This window comes from Lonchura striata, chromosome 2, assembly GCF_046129695.1.
Source record: "Lonchura striata isolate bLonStr1 chromosome 2, bLonStr1.mat, whole genome shotgun sequence".
NCBI lineage: Eukaryota > Metazoa > Chordata > Aves > Passeriformes > Estrildidae > Lonchura > Lonchura striata.
The window spans coordinates 65,495,507-65,513,239 of record NC_134604.1 but is presented as its reverse complement, the minus strand read 5'-3'; the positions used below and the strand labels follow the sequence as shown (position 1 = coordinate 65,513,239).

The 17,733-nt window shown below is 41.8% G+C and overlaps 1 protein-coding gene across 1 annotated transcript; it reads left to right on the top strand.

Annotated features, from left to right (window-relative positions):
- The first annotated feature begins 180 nt into the window (after nt 1-180).
- On the top strand, nt 181-11,731 carry RFXAP (regulatory factor X associated protein). The gene is made up of 3 exons (XM_021541863.3): nt 181-960; nt 3,510-3,617; nt 5,556-11,731. The coding sequence occupies exons 1-3, from the start codon at nt 181-183 to the stop codon at nt 5,664-5,666; spliced, it is 999 nt and encodes a 332-aa protein (XP_021397538.2). The 3' UTR covers nt 5,667-11,731.
- The last annotated feature ends 6,002 nt before the right edge of the window (nt 11,732-17,733 follow it).

Sequence of the window (17,733 nt, the reverse complement as noted above, 5' to 3'; positions counted from 1 at the left end):
TTCTCTTTTCTCTCCTTTATGTTCTTTTTTCTTTTCTTTTCCTCTCTCTGACCCCTCACCCCCTCTAATTCATCTTTTCTCTCTTTCCTTTCACCCTGCCGCCATATCCAAAACCCGCTGCCGTGTGCTTACACAGCAGGTCAGGGACTAACAAACCAATTCCCACGCCAAGCGTGCAACATGCTGATAAAACTTTCTGATTGCTTTCAGACACTGACTTGCGACCACGGGCATCTACCGCCCGGGCCGAACCGCGAGCGCCGCCCGCCCGCGGCGCCGCCGCAGCGCCGACGCGCGCCGCCCGCAGCGCCCCTGAGCGGGGCCCCGCCCCTGAGCGCGGCCGGGGCGCCTGCGCGGGGCGCGCGGCGGCTGCGCGCGGGCGGCGCGCGCGGGGACCGGCCGGGCCGGGCCGGGCACGGCACCGCCGCCCTGCAGGGCAGCCCCGCCGCCGCTCCCGCCTCCTCCGCCTCCTCCTCGCCGCCGCCGCCGCCGCCGCAGCAGCAGCTGACGCTGCTCGTCATGCAGCCGGGCGGCGGCGAGGAGGGGGCGGCGGGGGTGGTGCTGCAGCCGAGCGCCGACCCGCAGCTGCCGCCCTCCGCTAGCGGCGGCCTCATGGTGTTCTACGAGCTGGAGGCCCCCGGCGAGATCGAGGTGGGGGAGGAGGAGGTGGAGTTGGAGGTGGTGGGCGGCGAGAGCACGGCCAGCCTGGAGGAGCTGGAGGAGGAGGAGGCGGCGGCGCCGGGGGCTGCGAGCGGCGAGGCGGCGGCGGGCGGCGAGTGCAAGAGCTGCACGTACGAGGGCTGCAGCGAGACCACCACGCAGGTGGTGAAGCAGCGCAAGCCCTGGATGTGCAAGCGGCACCGCAACAAGATCTACAAGGACAAGTACAAGCGCAAGAAGAGCGACCAGGCCCTGGGGGGCGGCGGGGCGGCGGCCGCAGGGGGCGGCCCGCGGGCCGAGGTGAGGCGGGGGGCGGCCCGGCCACCCCCGGTGCCGCGCGGTGCCTCGGAGCGGGGCCCCCGTGAAAAACTGGGTCGGGTGGCCAGAGACAGAGAAGAGGTTTGGGGCCGTCCTACAGCTCGCTCTTTTTCTGTCTGCACGAGCAAACTCCGTTTGTTGTCACCTCTGACGTAAACTGTAGAAGCTTACAGCTATATCAGATTCCAAGGAAAAAAAAAAAAATATCGCTAGAAGATGCTTCGCTTGCAGCATGGCTTTTTTCCCGTGCTAGGGAAGTATAGATTTAAGAGACATGTTAGACTTGTCAGAAAGGATAGATCTAAGAGAGATGTCAGACAGCTGGTGCTGAAGTATGGGGCTTTAAAGTCACAAAGGCCGTTGGGTATCAGGTTGTACAAAAATCAGTTGTGTAGGTTCTTCGGGATGCTTTTTGGTTATTACTTTTACATTAAATGGCAGGTAAATATTTCAACAGCTGCTAGTTCATACTTAACTTGTATAAGCGAATGTGTATTGTTTAGATGGGGAAATAATATTAGTGGGAAAAATGATGGTAACGTTCAGTTTTTTAAATACTCTTCTTCCTACAGTTTGTGACTCAGCTAGGACCATACACTTCTGTGATGGTCGCTTGTATAGTGTTTCAGATCTTGTATTTAGATGAAACAGAAAAAGGGGAAGAATGTTTTACACTTGAAGGTGCTGAGTGGTTTGTACTCAAAGGGGTAGGTGTAAAATAGTGATTGTCAGAAGAAAAAAAAAATCTCAACCTGGCACCCTGCTAAAAGCAACCCTTTTATGTCATCAGAGCTGTGTCTGGAATTGTGTTGCTGGGAAGTGATCTAACTGCACACGTGCCACCCAAATATTTTCCTGTTTCATTTGTTTTAATATAAATATAATAGTAACCATACTGGGTATCATGTGAAAGAACCTTCTTTTGTAAGTCTGTAAAAGCCATGAGCAGGTGCTTTAAAAAAGGGAAGTGTACGTAATGATGCTAGGGAATATTCTCATCTTTTTTAGGACAGAAGCCAGATGCAAATACTCTTAGATACTTTTGTCTTTTGTTTTCAGTTCAGAGGACTTGCTGAGGTTTTCGTGATGTATTCTGTAACTATAAGTGATACGTGTTCCATATAGTATTTTGGATTTTTCTTGAACCCTCTGAGGCTCTAGTTACATTCTGGTAGTGTGTTCAGGTCTGCTGCCTGGTGTGAATGCTCACTTTGTTTTTGAATCTTTGGTGTCAGCCTCATTTGCCAGGTAGTATTTACATTAGAATAGTGTTGACATTAGTGTTAGCGTTTACATTAGTCCTTGTGTTCTTAATACTTACTTGGAAGGCTTGCCTCTAAGTTTTTTCCTTCTCACGTTGAAAAGGCATAGATAGCATGCTTGTTTCCAAGAAAAAAGTTATGCACTTTTATAATCCTTGCTGCTTTGTGAGCCTTGTCTAATTCTAATAGCTACTTCTCTTTTCAGTGAGGTGATAGAAGCTGTACACATTATTCAAGAGGAGAATGAATTCTAGATTTGTATTCCAGCATGACTTTCCCTCCCTTCCTTCCCTAATAGTTCATCTTGCCCGATTCATGATGTGTCTATACAAATACTTGTCCTAGTTTAGAAAAGGGGACAGTATGTGAGGAGGGTAAAAATGCTGCATTTCATGTACTGATGGATTAAAACTTTTTGATCTGTAGTGTGAAATAGTGATTATTGCATGTTGGAAGAGGGTGGGCTTTCTTTTACCAGTTTGTGTGAGTGCAGGTTTCTTTGAATGTAAGGAAATTAGGGCCTGTACTTGCAGAAGAAAGGGTATTTATTGCTAAATTTACTTTTTTGCAATGGTGTTTATTGAGACCAATTTCAGTAGAAATTCCTAGTAGAAGTTTCATTTTTCACTTCTGTGGGATAGTTTTTTGTTGTTCCTGCTTTTGAACCCTTTCAGGTAGATGGAAGTATCAGTACGTTGTGAATGTAATACACATGGGATTCAACATTGATTGAAATTTTCCAAACCTTTTGTATTTTCATTAGAGCAGATTGTAAAGCCATGTTGTACTAGTCTGTCTCATTCAGATGACTGGTGATTGTACAGGCAACAGAATAAACTTGGAAAAAAAAAAAAAGCCTGTGGCTTTGGCAAGTTTAGTATAGCATTCTGAAGTACTACAAGGATTATTGTCATTCCTGGCCAATTACAAATGGTAAATAACATTAATTTTCACAAGCTGGAGGCTGACCTTTTGTGAATTACTTCACTTTTAAGAAGTCCAATCAAAAAAATGAAGCCATTAACTAGGCCTAGTAACCTGTTCAGTTTTGCAGTATAGAAGACCAAGTCAGCTGCATTGCTTCACTCTTGCTGGTGAAATAGTGAAAGGAGGTTGAAAGAAGAGGCCAGGTCTTGACTAGACAGATTTCCATTCCTGTACTGTTACTTTTCTCTGCAGATGTTCTTTACTCTTGGGATTTTTGGTGTGTGATTGTATCAGAGTTCATAGTCTGACCTCCTTTTTTTTTCTGTTTTCTGTCATGTGCAGGATAGTGTTGAAGGTTCAGTGTCTGTCACAAAGCAGAGGACAGGATCCGTTGGAGATCGCCCAGCAAGACCTACTCTTTTAGAACAAGTATTGAATAAAAAGAGACTGGTAAGTCTTGTATTTGAGAGGTTTTGAATTCAAATAAATAAAGTCAATGTAACAGTGTTTACCTGTCACCATAGTAAAAAAAGAAAATCCGTTTAATAAGCATGCACTGCAAGTGCATATTTTCAAATTTGAAACATGCTTCAGAGATGTGTGCTTTGGTGTCTCTGTGAAGAATACTAAGATGACTGAATTTAAGGATCTGAAGTTTTGGTAAAACAGATGAGATGGCTTCTTTAGGGTAAATAATACAGTATACCTGAGATGATTTTAGCTTATTGGACCAAAGCCTTAGGTAGAACAATGAATGGACTTTCGGTCTGATGTAAGCTTACTATGGTGCGTTATAGAAGTTGTAGGTATATCATCAAAGTTAATGTGTGTTGATAAAGCAAACTCTAAGCAAACAGTGTGATTTATATTTGCAGACTGCATGAATGGCATGTCTCTGTGTTTTTTAAACACTGGTTTCTCCTTTAACAAGTTAAGCCCAATGCAGGGAAATCATTCATTACCTACAGTTTGTTCGGCTTCTTCACTACAACTTTCTTTGTTGCATGTTTTTACAGTCCCTATTCTTCAGAAGCTCTTGGGACTGTAAAAGCTATTGGTACTGTTTGTCTTCTCTCTCTTACTTGTGCAATTAAGGCAATTTAACAATCCTCATTATAGCACTGTAGTGCTAGTTCAGAAATTTGGAAAGCCTTAAAAAAAACATCATGTCAGTCTTTGGTATATAACTACCTAGATATATTTCCTGATAATTCTTTAGAAGTGATAGCACTTTTTTAGTGATTGCATCTAAAACTCAGAGGAGTATTCATAGCTTTTCAGTTTTTATGAGGAAAACAAGTAATGAACTATGGAGTAGTTTTCATATTTTCTCTTGTTCTTCATGCCCCACTTACTGGCTTGCTGTCTCCTTTCCTGGCTGTTTCTGTTGATGTGGCTTTCAATTAAATTTGAAAGGTATCTTATGAATGAAATATTATTTTTTATAGAAGGAGCTCTTTCAATAGATGTTCAGAGCTTTTGCATTAATTATGTCAAGGCTGTTTAAGAATTCAGAATTCTTTTCAGTATTCCTGAAGTTCACATTCTCCTTGATCTGGTTCTTGCTTCTCTCTTTCTCCTCTGACTTGCAGTTGCAATACCTCTTTGGTTGTATCACTGAAGTGACCATGGATAATAAGCAAGCATCTAGGGAATTCATTCAGCTGAAAAAAAAAAAAAAAAAACAAACCTCAACCTTTTCTTCTATTAATTTTTGGAAGTATCAATTCCCAACTCAATTTGCCATTTTACCTTACAATCACTTGTGCTGCCACCATTCAGGCATGAGTGTGAACAGCCAGAGTTGCATTACAGACTGAAGCTATTTAGGACAGAAGCCAGATGCAAATACTTTTAGATACTTTTGTCTTTTGATTGAATACAGAGGAGTTTTTTAACTCATTCCCTCTGGATGTGCTGCTGTTTTGAAATAATGGGAAATTCTGGACAGTCAGTGAAAACCATCTTGAGTTGAAAGGGACACACAAGGATCATTAAGTCCAACTCCCTGCTCCTCATGGGACAGCCTAAAACTAAAATATGTGCTACGGGCATAGTCCTGATGCTTGAACTATGACAGGCACATGAACTTTGTTGCAGGATTACAATATTTTATTAATTTATTAAACTGCTTTTGAGCTATCTGCAGTGGGAAATGTAGAAATTAGCGTAGTTGAAACATAGCTGTAGAAGTGAAACACAACTGAAAGATGTTTTGGTTGTAGTATGTCAATGGATTACTCTGTTTGCTATAGTTACAGGGGTTTTGTGATATTAAGCAACAGCAGAGGGTAATGTGCAAATTAATGTAATGGAAAAATATTACTATAGTAGCTATTTAACATATGTGAGTTCTGTAAAGTAAAATTCATTTTCTCTCTCTTTCAGTCCCTCCTCAGAAGCCCAGAAGTAGTACAGTTTCTACAGAAACAGCAGCAACTGTTAAGTCAACAAGCTTTGCAACAAAGGCAGCAACAGTTTCAAGGAGCACCTGGGTAATGAGGAAAGATCAATGATCTGTGGATGAGTGGTGCTGAAGGAGGGACAGGATCTGTATTTTGTATAAATACAAAGAATCTCAATGTTTAAAAAAAAGTTGAAGTTGCTGTTGTTACGTATTTGTTTCTTGTTTGCACTTCTAAGATTTTGAGCTGCTTGGGTGTCTACAGAATTGTAAGCAAATCATAGAATGGCCTGGGTTGTGTTATGGAAACTTACCAGTCTGAGCATTTACAGGACTCTCTGACAGTCACTCTCCTAGTGCCAGAGACTTCAACTTCTGGGACCAAAGCTCCTTTACTGCAGGTAGCTCCAGTGATCTGACAGGTGTACCACTTGACTCCCTGCACACCTGGCTTGCAGTCAGACCAGGTTTCCTTACTGGTTTGACCCCAGGTGTGACACCTTTTTCCATAAAGCAATCTATTAACAGTGTAATAACACAGAAACAGCCTGGGTTGGTGCCTCTCAGGAGGGATCTCAGACAAAGGAGCTCCTGGACTTTTATACCATCACAGTTTAAGGCAAGCCTCGCTCTTCCTCTTGAGTCTTCACTTCTGAGTCTTCCATTCCTGCCATGTCCCTGTGTCCATTCACCTGGCTAGCCACTCACCTTCATGCCTCTTGTTATGCAAAGAGTTGGCAGTTCACTGCCTCCTTTCTTAGCTCCCACACAGAGCTCAATTTGCATCTCAGTCTGCATCTCTACAGCCTACAAATCAGCTACCTGCACCAGATGTATTCCTTAACAGATGGAAGGGACCTTGAAAGATCATGAAGTTCCAACTTCCCCGCTGTGAACAGGGACACTTTTCATAAGACCAGGTTACTCAGAGCTCTGCCCACCCTGGAATGCTTCCCCGGGGGGGGGGAGAGCAGGGTATACATACACAACTTTTCTGAGCAACCTGTTCCTGTCCCTGGCTATCCTCACAGTAAAGAATTTCTTCCTGATATCTAATATAAATGTACTCCCAGTCTGAACCCATTCCCCTTTATCCTGTTCGTACATGCCCTTGTAAAAAGTCCCTTTCCCATCTTTCCTGTAGGGTCTCTTCAGGTAATGGAAGGCTACAATTAGGTCACCATGAAGCCACCTCTTTTCCAGGCTGAACAATTCCAATTCTCTCAGCCTTTCCTCACAGAAGAGGTCTTCCATCCCTCTAATCAACTTGTGATCCGTCTTTGCATTTGCTGTAACAGGTGGATGTCCTTCCTATGTCATGGGTTCCAGAGGTGGATGCAGTCTACCAGATGGGGTTTTCACCAGAGCAGAGGGGCTGTGATGGGTAGACTTTGGCTGGACATACAGATTTATAAATTTTCATTACCTGCTATCCCCTGTCCTTTCACAGATAGGTATTATTTTCCCATCTCAAGAGCATCCCCCACCCATTCAGATGTCCAAAATCAGGCTATGACTTGGGTTAGATTCCATCAAGATGAGTGCTCAGGACAGGCGAAGCAGCACACTTACATATTGGACACCAATGTTGGCCCTGTGCCTCCCACTCTCCTTATTCGTCACAATATTCATGCTTCATCAGTTCATGTCATTTTTTGGTGCTTTACTTCTGCAACATAACAATTTACACTACAAATTATTTCCCCAACAAGGTTAAATCTCCTTGGAGCACACACTGGGTCTTCCATCCTTCTGCATTACCCACCAAGGACACCCAGGTATTTGAGCAAAGACAGTCTCATAAATAAGTTTGCCTTTTTCTATAGGGAGAGAAATCGACCCTGATTTTCCCAGCCATTTCCCATGTATAGTATTATCTCCTCCCAGTGTGTAGGGGTTTTGTTCTGGCAGGACCAGGGAGGTTTGCAGATTTGGTGTTAACCAGTCAAGTGACTTTTGTTAAATTTATATCCCAATCCTTCCATGTCCCATTACCTAACACACTTAACACAGTCTTCAGCAGTCCATTATACCACTCAGTCTTTCCAGAGGCTTATGGGTGATAAGGGATGTGATGTCCACTCAATACCTTTTTTCTTTTCCCAGGAGTTTATGAGGTTGTTTTGAAAAGTAGTCCCATTGTCTGATTTGATTCTCTCTGGGGTACTGTGTTGCCACAAAATGTGTCTCTCAAGACCCGAGATTGTGTTTTGAGCAGTGGCAATGGTTTACAGGGTTTGTTGCCAGCTAGCCAGTTGTTACCTCTTCCATGGTATGTACCATGTATTTGGCATGTTCATGGCAGTGGTCCAGTTTGCCAGGCCTCATCATACTGGAAACCCAGCTGCTGACCTCTATTCCAGGGAATGTTTACTTCAGTGGCTTGGTTGATTGCAGCACATGCTTTTCATTCATGAATGGTCTATGCAATGGCCTCCATGGTCAGGTCCATCCCTCAATGATGAGCTCATCTGTCTGTTGCAGCTGATGTTTCATGGCCCCATCAGGTTATAAATAGCTCACCTTCCACTCCCAGTACAAGTGTACCTAAGTTAATTCAGTTTTGGCAGCCTTATCTACCTGTTCTTCAGTGGTGTGTTTTTTGGGCATGTGAACGTCTCCCTGATATACCTTTCTAGTCATGTTTTCAACATGTGCACTGATGTCCTGCCCCAATGCAAGTGCAGTCCAGCCCAGATGGGTTTATCCCTTGGTTGCCAATTGGTCTTCCATTTTTCCATCCACCTCCATAGGGCATTAGCCACCATCCAGGAGTCAGGATAGAGACAGGTCGCTTTTCTCATTCAGCAATCTCTAGGGCTAGTTCAGGTGGCTTTCACCTCTGCAAAGTGGCTTGACTCACCTCCTTCAGCAGCCTCAATGACTTGTCCGCCTCTGATGGTTTCCTGCCACACAGCAGGAACTGTCACTAAATAGGGCATAGTCTCTTTCATCTTCTGGAAACTCCTTATGTGGGGGTGCTTCTTGTACACAAAGCTCCTTCTCTGGCAATGCTCCAAAATCTTTGCCTTCTGGCCAGTCCATGATTTTTCCAGAATTCCCAATTGAGCTCATGTAACCAATCATCTTACTCCATGTAGCACTGGCTGCATGATCTGTTACGGTGATGTTTCCTTTGAAATCTGGGGAAGTCTTTTCCAATTATTTGTAAACCTTCATTTTAATATTTAATCTGTTAAAAAAAATTTGTTTATGGTAGCAGTGTTTAGTTGTACACCCTTTTCTACCAAAATTGTAATAAATTAACATTTTTCTATATAAACATTTACAGTTAAGTCTGTCTTTGATGACAATCATTGATGGAAGTCAGTTAATTTCTATGGACATTGTGAAACAAAGTTCTGAAGTTGAGCCAGTCCAGTAGCATTACCTAACAGCAATTGCTCAGGGATATGAGAAATTTATGTCCTGTAGAATCTTGCACTAAAGGCAAAGACAATGTGCCATCAGGAAGTCAATCCAGCAGTTCAGAAAAGTACAAGTAGGTGCTGCGTTTATTACCTGCAAGTTGAGTAGGTTTGAAATGCATGCATAGCATGTAAAAAAATTTAAGTTCCTAAAGTGATAAATGGCAAAAAGCTTTAAAAAGTATCAGGTGAAAACTATGAAACTGAGATCTGGACCTTGTTACATGGAGTTATTTGAAATTACTAACTTCTTATATGTGAAATATAACTTAATTACAGATTAGAATACCACTAATTTTTAAGTGACTAAATTAAATTTTAAAGCTTTTAACTCATAATAGTAAATAATTCAAAATCTAATATTTTTCTTCTCAAAAAGTTATAGTTAAAATTCTTTTATTAAGACAACAGATCTCTAATCAGCTGCAGTACTAGACTTTGCAGGTTTTCAGACAATTAAAATGAACTTGAAATTGATTTAGTTAAGAATCCAAACACTATATTATGTGTTAAATCCCATGTTTTATTTATAAAAATAGTTTTGTATTAAGCCACATTTCTGAATAGAGGTTATCCAAATGGGTTAGGTGCTTATTGTCAAGTACTACTTTTATATTGCAGCAGTTTGATCCACTAAATAGTATCTCTTCAGCAGTATTTGTTAGTTTTATGGATTTTTACAAGCTCTCTTTTTTGTATGTACAGAACTTATTCTGTAGGGTTTTATTGTATTTAGCATTGTGCAAATTGTTCTTTAAAAAAAACTTGAAAAACTTTATATAAACAGTTCTGGACCAATACATGAGTAAAATCTTTGGTTTTTCTTTAAAAACAAGTCTGTTCTTTTCTGTTTTGTTAAATTTATATGAGTTTTTCTTCCTATGCTAAAACAGCCAGTTCTGACTAAATGCATTTTGTGTTTCAAGGTCTTGTTATAGCAAGTTATTTTAGATTTATGCATAATCAGGTTACTTTTCAGTGTATAAGAATATATGTGAAAATGTAATTGGCAAAAATTGTAGAATGATGTATTTGATTTTGTTTTAAATGGTTAAATTTTAAAAGGTGAACAGCTCATTTGCGTGGACAGTTCTGATTAAACTTTTTAAAACCCAAATCCTCAGGGCAGAAAATTGGCACAGGGAGTGTTTGTTAAGACAGTGCTGAACAAGTTGTCTGTGTCAAAACAAATGGCAGTTGCTAAGCTACACATAGAGATGTTCAGTAGAATGCAGCTCACCTATTCTGTATTTTTGTAGTCTGTGATAGCAGCACCATCAGACTGGTGCAGACAGTGGGAGATGTACTGGTAGCAGTGCTCTCCTGTTTGGTCAGAAGATTGGATGGGATTCCCAAGCCAGCACTGTCTGTGTAGCTCTGAGGCCCATTATGTTGTCTACTGCCTTCTGTTATTGCAGAACAAAATCTGAATTTTAGATAGAAGGAAACATGACGCTTCTCTAGACTACATTCTTACTATATCCCTCTTTGTCCTTGAGCAGTTCAAGAACTGCACAGCTGCAAGTCTGTCCTTCCACTAACTTCAGTCTGGTCCAGGGGCTTCTGTCACAGGGCAGCATCACTGTTCATTGACTGCCTGTCAGATCAGAGCTGTTCCCATCAAAAGAAAGCTGAACCATCCTCTTGAATCATCAAATCTATCACAGAATAGTGAGGGATTCATATACTATACATGGAGATTTTATGCTGAATTAATTTTCAGTACATTTTCTTTCGTCAAGTGTCCCATTATTTACTTAGTGCAATTACTGATTCCTCTTTTCTAAGACTGATTTGCATGAATAAAGGCTTTCTAAATGCTCCAGTTCCCAAAATCACTTGTGGTCATATCGGGACCTACAGCCAATCTCTTTAAAAGAGAAGAATGGGAGACAACAAGGGAAGGAGCTCTTAAAACAGAAATAACTTTATTAACAGTAAAACACAAGACGTGAATAGTCCCTTTTACAATAGAATAATTCTGGCCAAAGAAAGTGGAGTGCATTAAAAAGTGTATTGTTCAGAATAAATGTGTTGTCTTCAGAATGCCTCAAATCAAACGTAGCAGGAGGAATGCTTGTAAAAGTGTCCCCTTGGTTAGCAGTCGTTCCATCTTTCTTGGTACGACATGGCATGGAATAGAGTACTCTGGGGCTGGTTGGAGGACTCCGAGCTGCCCAGATCCCTCGCACTCCTGAAGCTATGTCTGTGATTTTTCATTCTTCAGAGGCAAGAGCCCAAGTATTGTTCTTTATACAGTGACCTACGCTGGTTTACAGAATGTCACAAACCATGAGTAATACTTGTGGATAGTTCAGATGTTTTGCTTTGCTTCTGATGAAAAACAGAGGGCAGAGTTATTCATAGACATAAGTGACTTCTGTTTATCTATGGATGACTCACAGTGCTTTTATCACCAGATTGATAGGTCATAGTTGACACAACTCCATAGTTAACACTCCTTGATCAAATCCACCATTTTAGCCCTCTGCATAGTGCTTTGCAACTTAACTGCTTCATTGATCCACACAAAAAGGCCTGTTTCTTCACTTTCTTGTCTCACTTCTCAACCCCATTTATATCACAGAGGTGATATGAAATGAAGATTTAAATTGCTAACACCAACTTATCTGCAGAAAGGCTGTGGTACATTTAGCTTGTACTTTAAAAGTATTATAAATAATTAAAAACTCCAATTGCTTGAGTAAGTAAAGAAAATTTATCTGAATGCACATTATCTCTGCTCATCATTATGTTTGTTCCCTTGCTCTTGTTTGCAAAGCTTCACATGGATATAACTGAATTATTAAGACAACACACACTTTAGCATCAAATAAACCACTTTGAAATATGATGTGCTCACTCACTACTATGACAGTGCAAGGGGTCAGATTTTACCGTTTTTTCTAGCTTTTCTTTGCTGATGAGGTCTGTATTTAAAATTATTAACTGGTTGGTCTATTTCACCCTATGCTATTCATATGCAATATTATTTGAATACTAACACAGAATATAAAATAGCAGCATCCAAGGATAATAAAAACACTATGAAGATCTAAAATGTGTTCACAATTAGCTGCAAATGTTCACATTGACTGTAATGGAAGAGTAGCTGATTCTGGAGGACATAGTGGTTATGTCTACCTTGCATGAGAGACATGGCCTGCAAATTAGAATTGTTGTCTATACAGGCACCAAGTTTGCAAGCATGGCCCAGGTGCAAGTGGAGGTGTCCTCTTGCTGGGATTCTCATGTGCCTAACCTCCCTGGCAGAGAAATGTGGCCTCAGTATGGCAATGTAGTGTAAGGCTTGCCTAGGCAGGGTGTCTGGAAAGCCCTAGGGTGAACATGTAACAGGATTCTGGCTGTTCCTGGCTGTTCCGGAGCTTCCTATGGATAGATGATGGGTACAGGCAAAAGGCTGTGTTCTGTGCTGGTCCCCAACATGCAGAAGTGTGTCTGTCCTAGAGACACAAAGTGCTTTCTCTCAACTGAACAAAGACTAAAATGCCCACTCAGGCTTCCTGTATCTTGCAGAAAGGTACTCATGGAGCTGCCATGAGGAACAAACCTTGTTTCAGTGAATGAATGCCTCCAGGTTGAGAACTTCTTAATTCACAGATCTAAAGTCTCGCAGAATCTCTCTATTCGCTGCAAGACAGGACTAACTCTGTCAAGCTCTTTTTTCATGGTAACTTGACGTCTTAATTGCTCTTAGGGAAGCACACTTGTCCATCCTTACGCACTGTTAAGAACCTGATTTCATAGTCAGGAGTTCTCATGAAGATTCCTGCTGACTGTTTTCCTTTGGACACTGCAATTCCCCACCTGATCTTGAAATGAGCTGGTTTGTCACACTTCCCAAGTTAGATGCTCTCTTGCTATATAGTCCACATTTTCAGTTGTGTGGTTTCTGTTCAGAATGCATTTTTATTTGAGGAGCATGTACTGGATGTGTTTATAGTGTCCTTGAACAGTGCCCCAGAGCTGAGTTCCTCATGAGTCTTGTGGCAAGGCAGAGGGTAATCTTCCAAGTGTGGTTCTCAAATGCAACCAGAGATCACTCTCTGGAGCACATGGGACACCACTTGCCTCACTGTATCAAATGGCTTAATCAGGAAGCTGGCACACTCTCTCAGGCTGGGTGTATAGGAAAAACCCAAATAAGGATTGTGGTACTTCAAGCTGCTCTTAAAACAGGCCTTGAATGGCTGCCTGAGCATGTACTGCCTTGATACCTCCTGCGATGACCACTGGGCTTATCTGCTTGTATGCTCCCTCCTCCTCCTCAGTTTCTTCATCATTTCATTGCATTTCTGGCTACTGGAACACCCATAAACTGTAAATCCTCTATAAAAATTTTCTCAGCCCCTTCAGTGGGGTCTCCAGTCAAAAGGGGTTGGGTTCAGATGTTCAAGTAACAGCCTGTTCTCCAGGTTTCTCCAGAGCAAGGAAGTCTTGTTGCTGGCTTGGTGGGTATCTGGGACATCATTGTTATCAAATAGTTTGGGTTAGAAGTGACCCTTAAAGATTATCAAGTCCCAGCCTCCTGCCATGGGCAGGGACACCCTCCTGTAGACCAGGTTACTCAAAGCCCCATCCAACCTGGCCTTGAACAATTCCAAGGATGGGGCATCCACAGCATCTCTGGGACAGCTTTTTCCGTGCCGGTTTCTCCCCACCCTTACAATAAAGAATTCCTGCCTAATATCTTAACAAAAACTACCCTCTTTCAGTAAAGCCAATACCCACATGTCCTATAAATACATGGCCTTCTCATCATATAAATCTACATTTTAGGCAGCACTTCTCAACTTTGAAAAATGGTATTTCATTACCTTATGACTCATTGATTTTGCTTGTACTAGGCTAGGTTATGGGGAACCAGGGGAAGAAGTGAATAGCACAGAGGATGTAACGTTTCTTTCCTTTGATGAGCACCATGTAGTGCTAAAGTATTCCTAAAAGTTACAGTTGTGACATAGCAGCCTTGATCTAAGAACATTGGTCTTATACTTGACACCCCTTTAAAGTTCCTAAATTGATCAGGCTTTTTTATTAATTGTTTTCATGCAATCAAGAAGCAAAGTCTCTGCCTGAGCTGCCTCTGTAAATCCAGCTGTTTGTGCAACTTCTTAGTCACTGGTGAGATTCAGTTGGAGAGCTGATAGACAAAGGTGGGTGTTGAAAGTCAGGAAGAACAAGAGCAGATTAGATAAGGTTACAGTCACAAATGCCTTGTTTTCTGCATTTTAAGAGGGGTGTGGTAAGATTATGTTTACAGCAAGAGATGTTTGGAGTGCTGATTTTATGCTGAGAGAACACTAATATGAAATAGCTAAGGAGAAACATGTTTCATCCTGAAAGTGCTAACAGGGAGCTCCTGCCTGTGGCAACCAGCTATCACTGAATCTTCAAAAAGACCCAGAGGATAATGTATATTGGAAGGGATCTCACCATGACATCAAGTCTCACACCCTGTTCCAGACAGGGGCTGCTTGGAGAAGGCTGCTTAGGGCAGTGGAAGTCTTGACACAGTACCTGCTGGAGACATGGAAAGGATTTTCTCAACTCCAGCTGATGCTACTTTGGGCCAGAGCTGCCCTTTATGCTTCTGATCCATTACCCTTCAGTCTGAGCTCAAGGAAGTGTTATGATGAGGAGTAAACACGTTGGTGGAATAGCTGCTGATGGGGAGGGCACGCACGTGCTGCACCTTGCAGTGCTACAGCCACTGCTGGGCTGTACCTGGGCAGCTTTCCCTAGGCAAGGGAATGGGACTGAGCTACCCAAGCAGCAGTGCCATGGAATGCCTCTAGACAGTCAGGATGTGAGATATGCTCCTGTCACCTCTGGATGCAAACAGCACATTAATACTGGTGCTGCTGAAGAACTGGCAGCAATAAAGTCATCTTCTTTCGACTATTTAGTAGGAAAAGAAGTGGTCTACATACCATACTGAATGTGCTTTATGCCTCTGCCTCATCAGGCTCCCACTGCTGCCTGCTGATGCATGGTACTCCTCCACAGAAACTTTTAAGATAAAAGATGAACTGTCATGAACTGTTGATGACTCAAAAAAAACCACTTTAAAATCTGCCTTCAACTAAGTAGTGTTGCTGTAAGTGGTTTTAAATCTCTCAGGAAGACTTGTCTCCAAAGCCTAAGCATTAATGAGTAGAACATTTATAAAGACCTTAAATTGACTACAGGTTTAAAGGTTCATGAAGACCTTTGAGCAGAAATTATCTCCTTCCAAAGTGGAGAAGACATTAGAGATACAAAGTTACATTGCTGCAAATTGTAAGAAACCTGAATTTTAACCGATTTCAATTCAGATATATTAGAGAAGCCTGTGAAAGAAACTTTGTTCAAAAACAAAGGGAAATAAATGGTTTATTAGCCTTACTTTTTATCTCTGCATCTGAGCAGAGGTCATCTTATTTCCCTTTTTGTTTCATCCACTGTTACCACTCTTCCCATGTACTGTGGGCTTCAGAGAGGAGCTGTCAGCTTCTGCATGTTTGCACAGCACAGTGGGCTAAGCCCCCAAAAACCACCAAAACAGGAAACTGACACAGTGGTATCAGCCTTTCCAAAGGCTAAAAACAGACAGCTGTTGCCAGCATTGCCCAGAATCGAGTGTTTTGATCCAGTTTTCAGCAAATAGCTAAATTTGCTGAAATTCACCTCATCCTAATACAGGGGTTTTAAATGGGTCAGAAGAATCAGGCTTCAGAAATGCCTAACTAGTAAGGCAGTATTAAAGTGACTACCTTAAATGAGATACATGTATGGACTGCATGGAAGCGAAATCCTATTTATAAAATGATTACTATAAAGGTAGACTTAAAGGAAAGGAAAAACTGCTCTGAATTTATTATCTTCCATTACCATCTTCCATTGTTGAGTAAGCATCATTACTGGGCTGGGAAAGTCACCACACCTTCATTAGGGCTCCCCTCATCTATTTTTGGATACATCCAGTGTAGCAGTCTGCATTTGAGCTAATGACCCTGAGTTCCCCTTATACTCAGTGGGAAAACACAAGCATGCTCAGAGTGCAGTGTGTTTCACCTGCTTGAAATACCTTGTGATTAAACAAATAATGCCCCAGAAGAAGCTGCTTCTCTTCACTGGCCATCCAATTTTGCTCTGCAGCATTGACAGGAAACTGAGTTCAGGAGCTGCCCAAGAGCAGATGCACTTCAGAACATCTCCCTTTGCTCTCTGTGAGGAAGATGACAATGCTGGGAATGTCTAAAAGGAACTCTTAGGCTTCTCTCTATATTAAAAGGGAAGGAGATTTCAGCCTAAAAGGCAAGGAAGAACCTAGGATAAGAGACAGAACTAGATCCTGGACAGTAGAGGTGATTTCCTCTGTCCTTAACTGCTAAAAAAAAAAAGGAACGAGCAAAACCAAAAGGTGCTCATCCTAGAGCAAAGGTGCAACTGGAGAAGACAGGCAATAAACATGGTAAAAAACGTTACTAGTATCTGATCACTTATGACAGAGAGAGCTGAGGAAAATGAATTTTTCCAAACTGATGTCTCTAAAGTCTGCTAAATAGTAAATGGCACACCCGGAATTTCTTTATGTTATTATTATTGTTATTGGATTTCATTGCTACAAGAGACTGTAAAGTTTTTCCTATCTCACTCTGACACTGCTGACATCAAATGGTGACAGAAAGAGTTCTTTGCACTTACAAATTTCCTATACAACTTGCTATTACTGCTCAAACTTAACAACAATGTATCCTTCTGTGCCCTGCTAATGCTGCAGACAGCTGAAGATGCATTCAAATGAAGTTAACACTGTTAGTTTACTCACTGTCTTTCCAGTGAATATTATTTCATTTTGCATGTGTTATACAGCTGAAGATTTCAGGTGTCCTCTTCTAATTATGCAACAAAATGTGTAGCACCAGGTATTTTGTGAGAATAAATATTCTGAAAAACATTTTTTCCCCACTAATATTTCTACTTGTTCTATGGAGGAATTATGTTGGAGATGTTATCACTCTTTCTGACCCTTAAGTAAAAACAATTTTCAGTGGACTGTTATGCCTGGAAAGAAATAATACTCGACTCTTTCATCAAAAGGAAAGACCATCAAAATGTAGTAAGAGTTTCACCTGTCTTCTCAGGAAAGGTTTCCAAGTGGACAGCATTTTGCAAGGATGGAATTAGGGTATGGGCAGTTGGTTTCCCTGCTTACAGAAGGAACACAGATGAGGTTCTGCACATAGATTCACTCTTTACTAGCTCATGGCTTACACTACCTCACCTTCTCTGCAGGCAAGGCAAAAGCTCAGCAAATGAAGAAGCCTGTACCTAAGATGAGAAACCATCCATGGGGATGCATGGAGTGACTGGCAGGGGAGCCCTCTCAGTCAGACCCCAGCAATACTGTCAGATCCCAAGGTCTGGCCCAGTGCAGGGGATGGACATGGCTGACTCCCATTGCATCCTTTGAGTGTGGGGCTTTCTGTTCCCAAGATGAATGGTGAAGTAATTATTTGCTTCTTCAATTCACGTGTAATTTCCCTTTTCTGCATCACAGTTCAAGTCCCTTTTAGGTGTACCCTTGATATCAGCACAGCAGTCTAAATACAGACAGTCTTTAAAACAAGCTATATCAATACTGTAGAATGAACAGGATTTAGTTTACATGCTGGACACATATGCAAGTATGTATGTGCTTTGCAAAAAAGCACTGGAAGTTAATTAG

Excerpts from the sequence above, each read along its gene's own strand:
- RFXAP (XM_021541863.3), top strand. The coding sequence starts at position 181 with ATGCTGATAAAACTTTCTGATTGCTTTCAGACACTGACTTGCGACCAC. Across the intron at positions 961-3,509 it reads GGGGCGGCCCGCGGGCCGAG|GATAGTGTTGAAGGTTCAGT; the intron begins GTGAGGCGGGGG and ends TGTCATGTGCAG. Across the intron at positions 3,618-5,555 it reads TATTGAATAAAAAGAGACTG|TCCCTCCTCAGAAGCCCAGA; the intron begins GTAAGTCTTGTA and ends TCTCTCTTTCAG.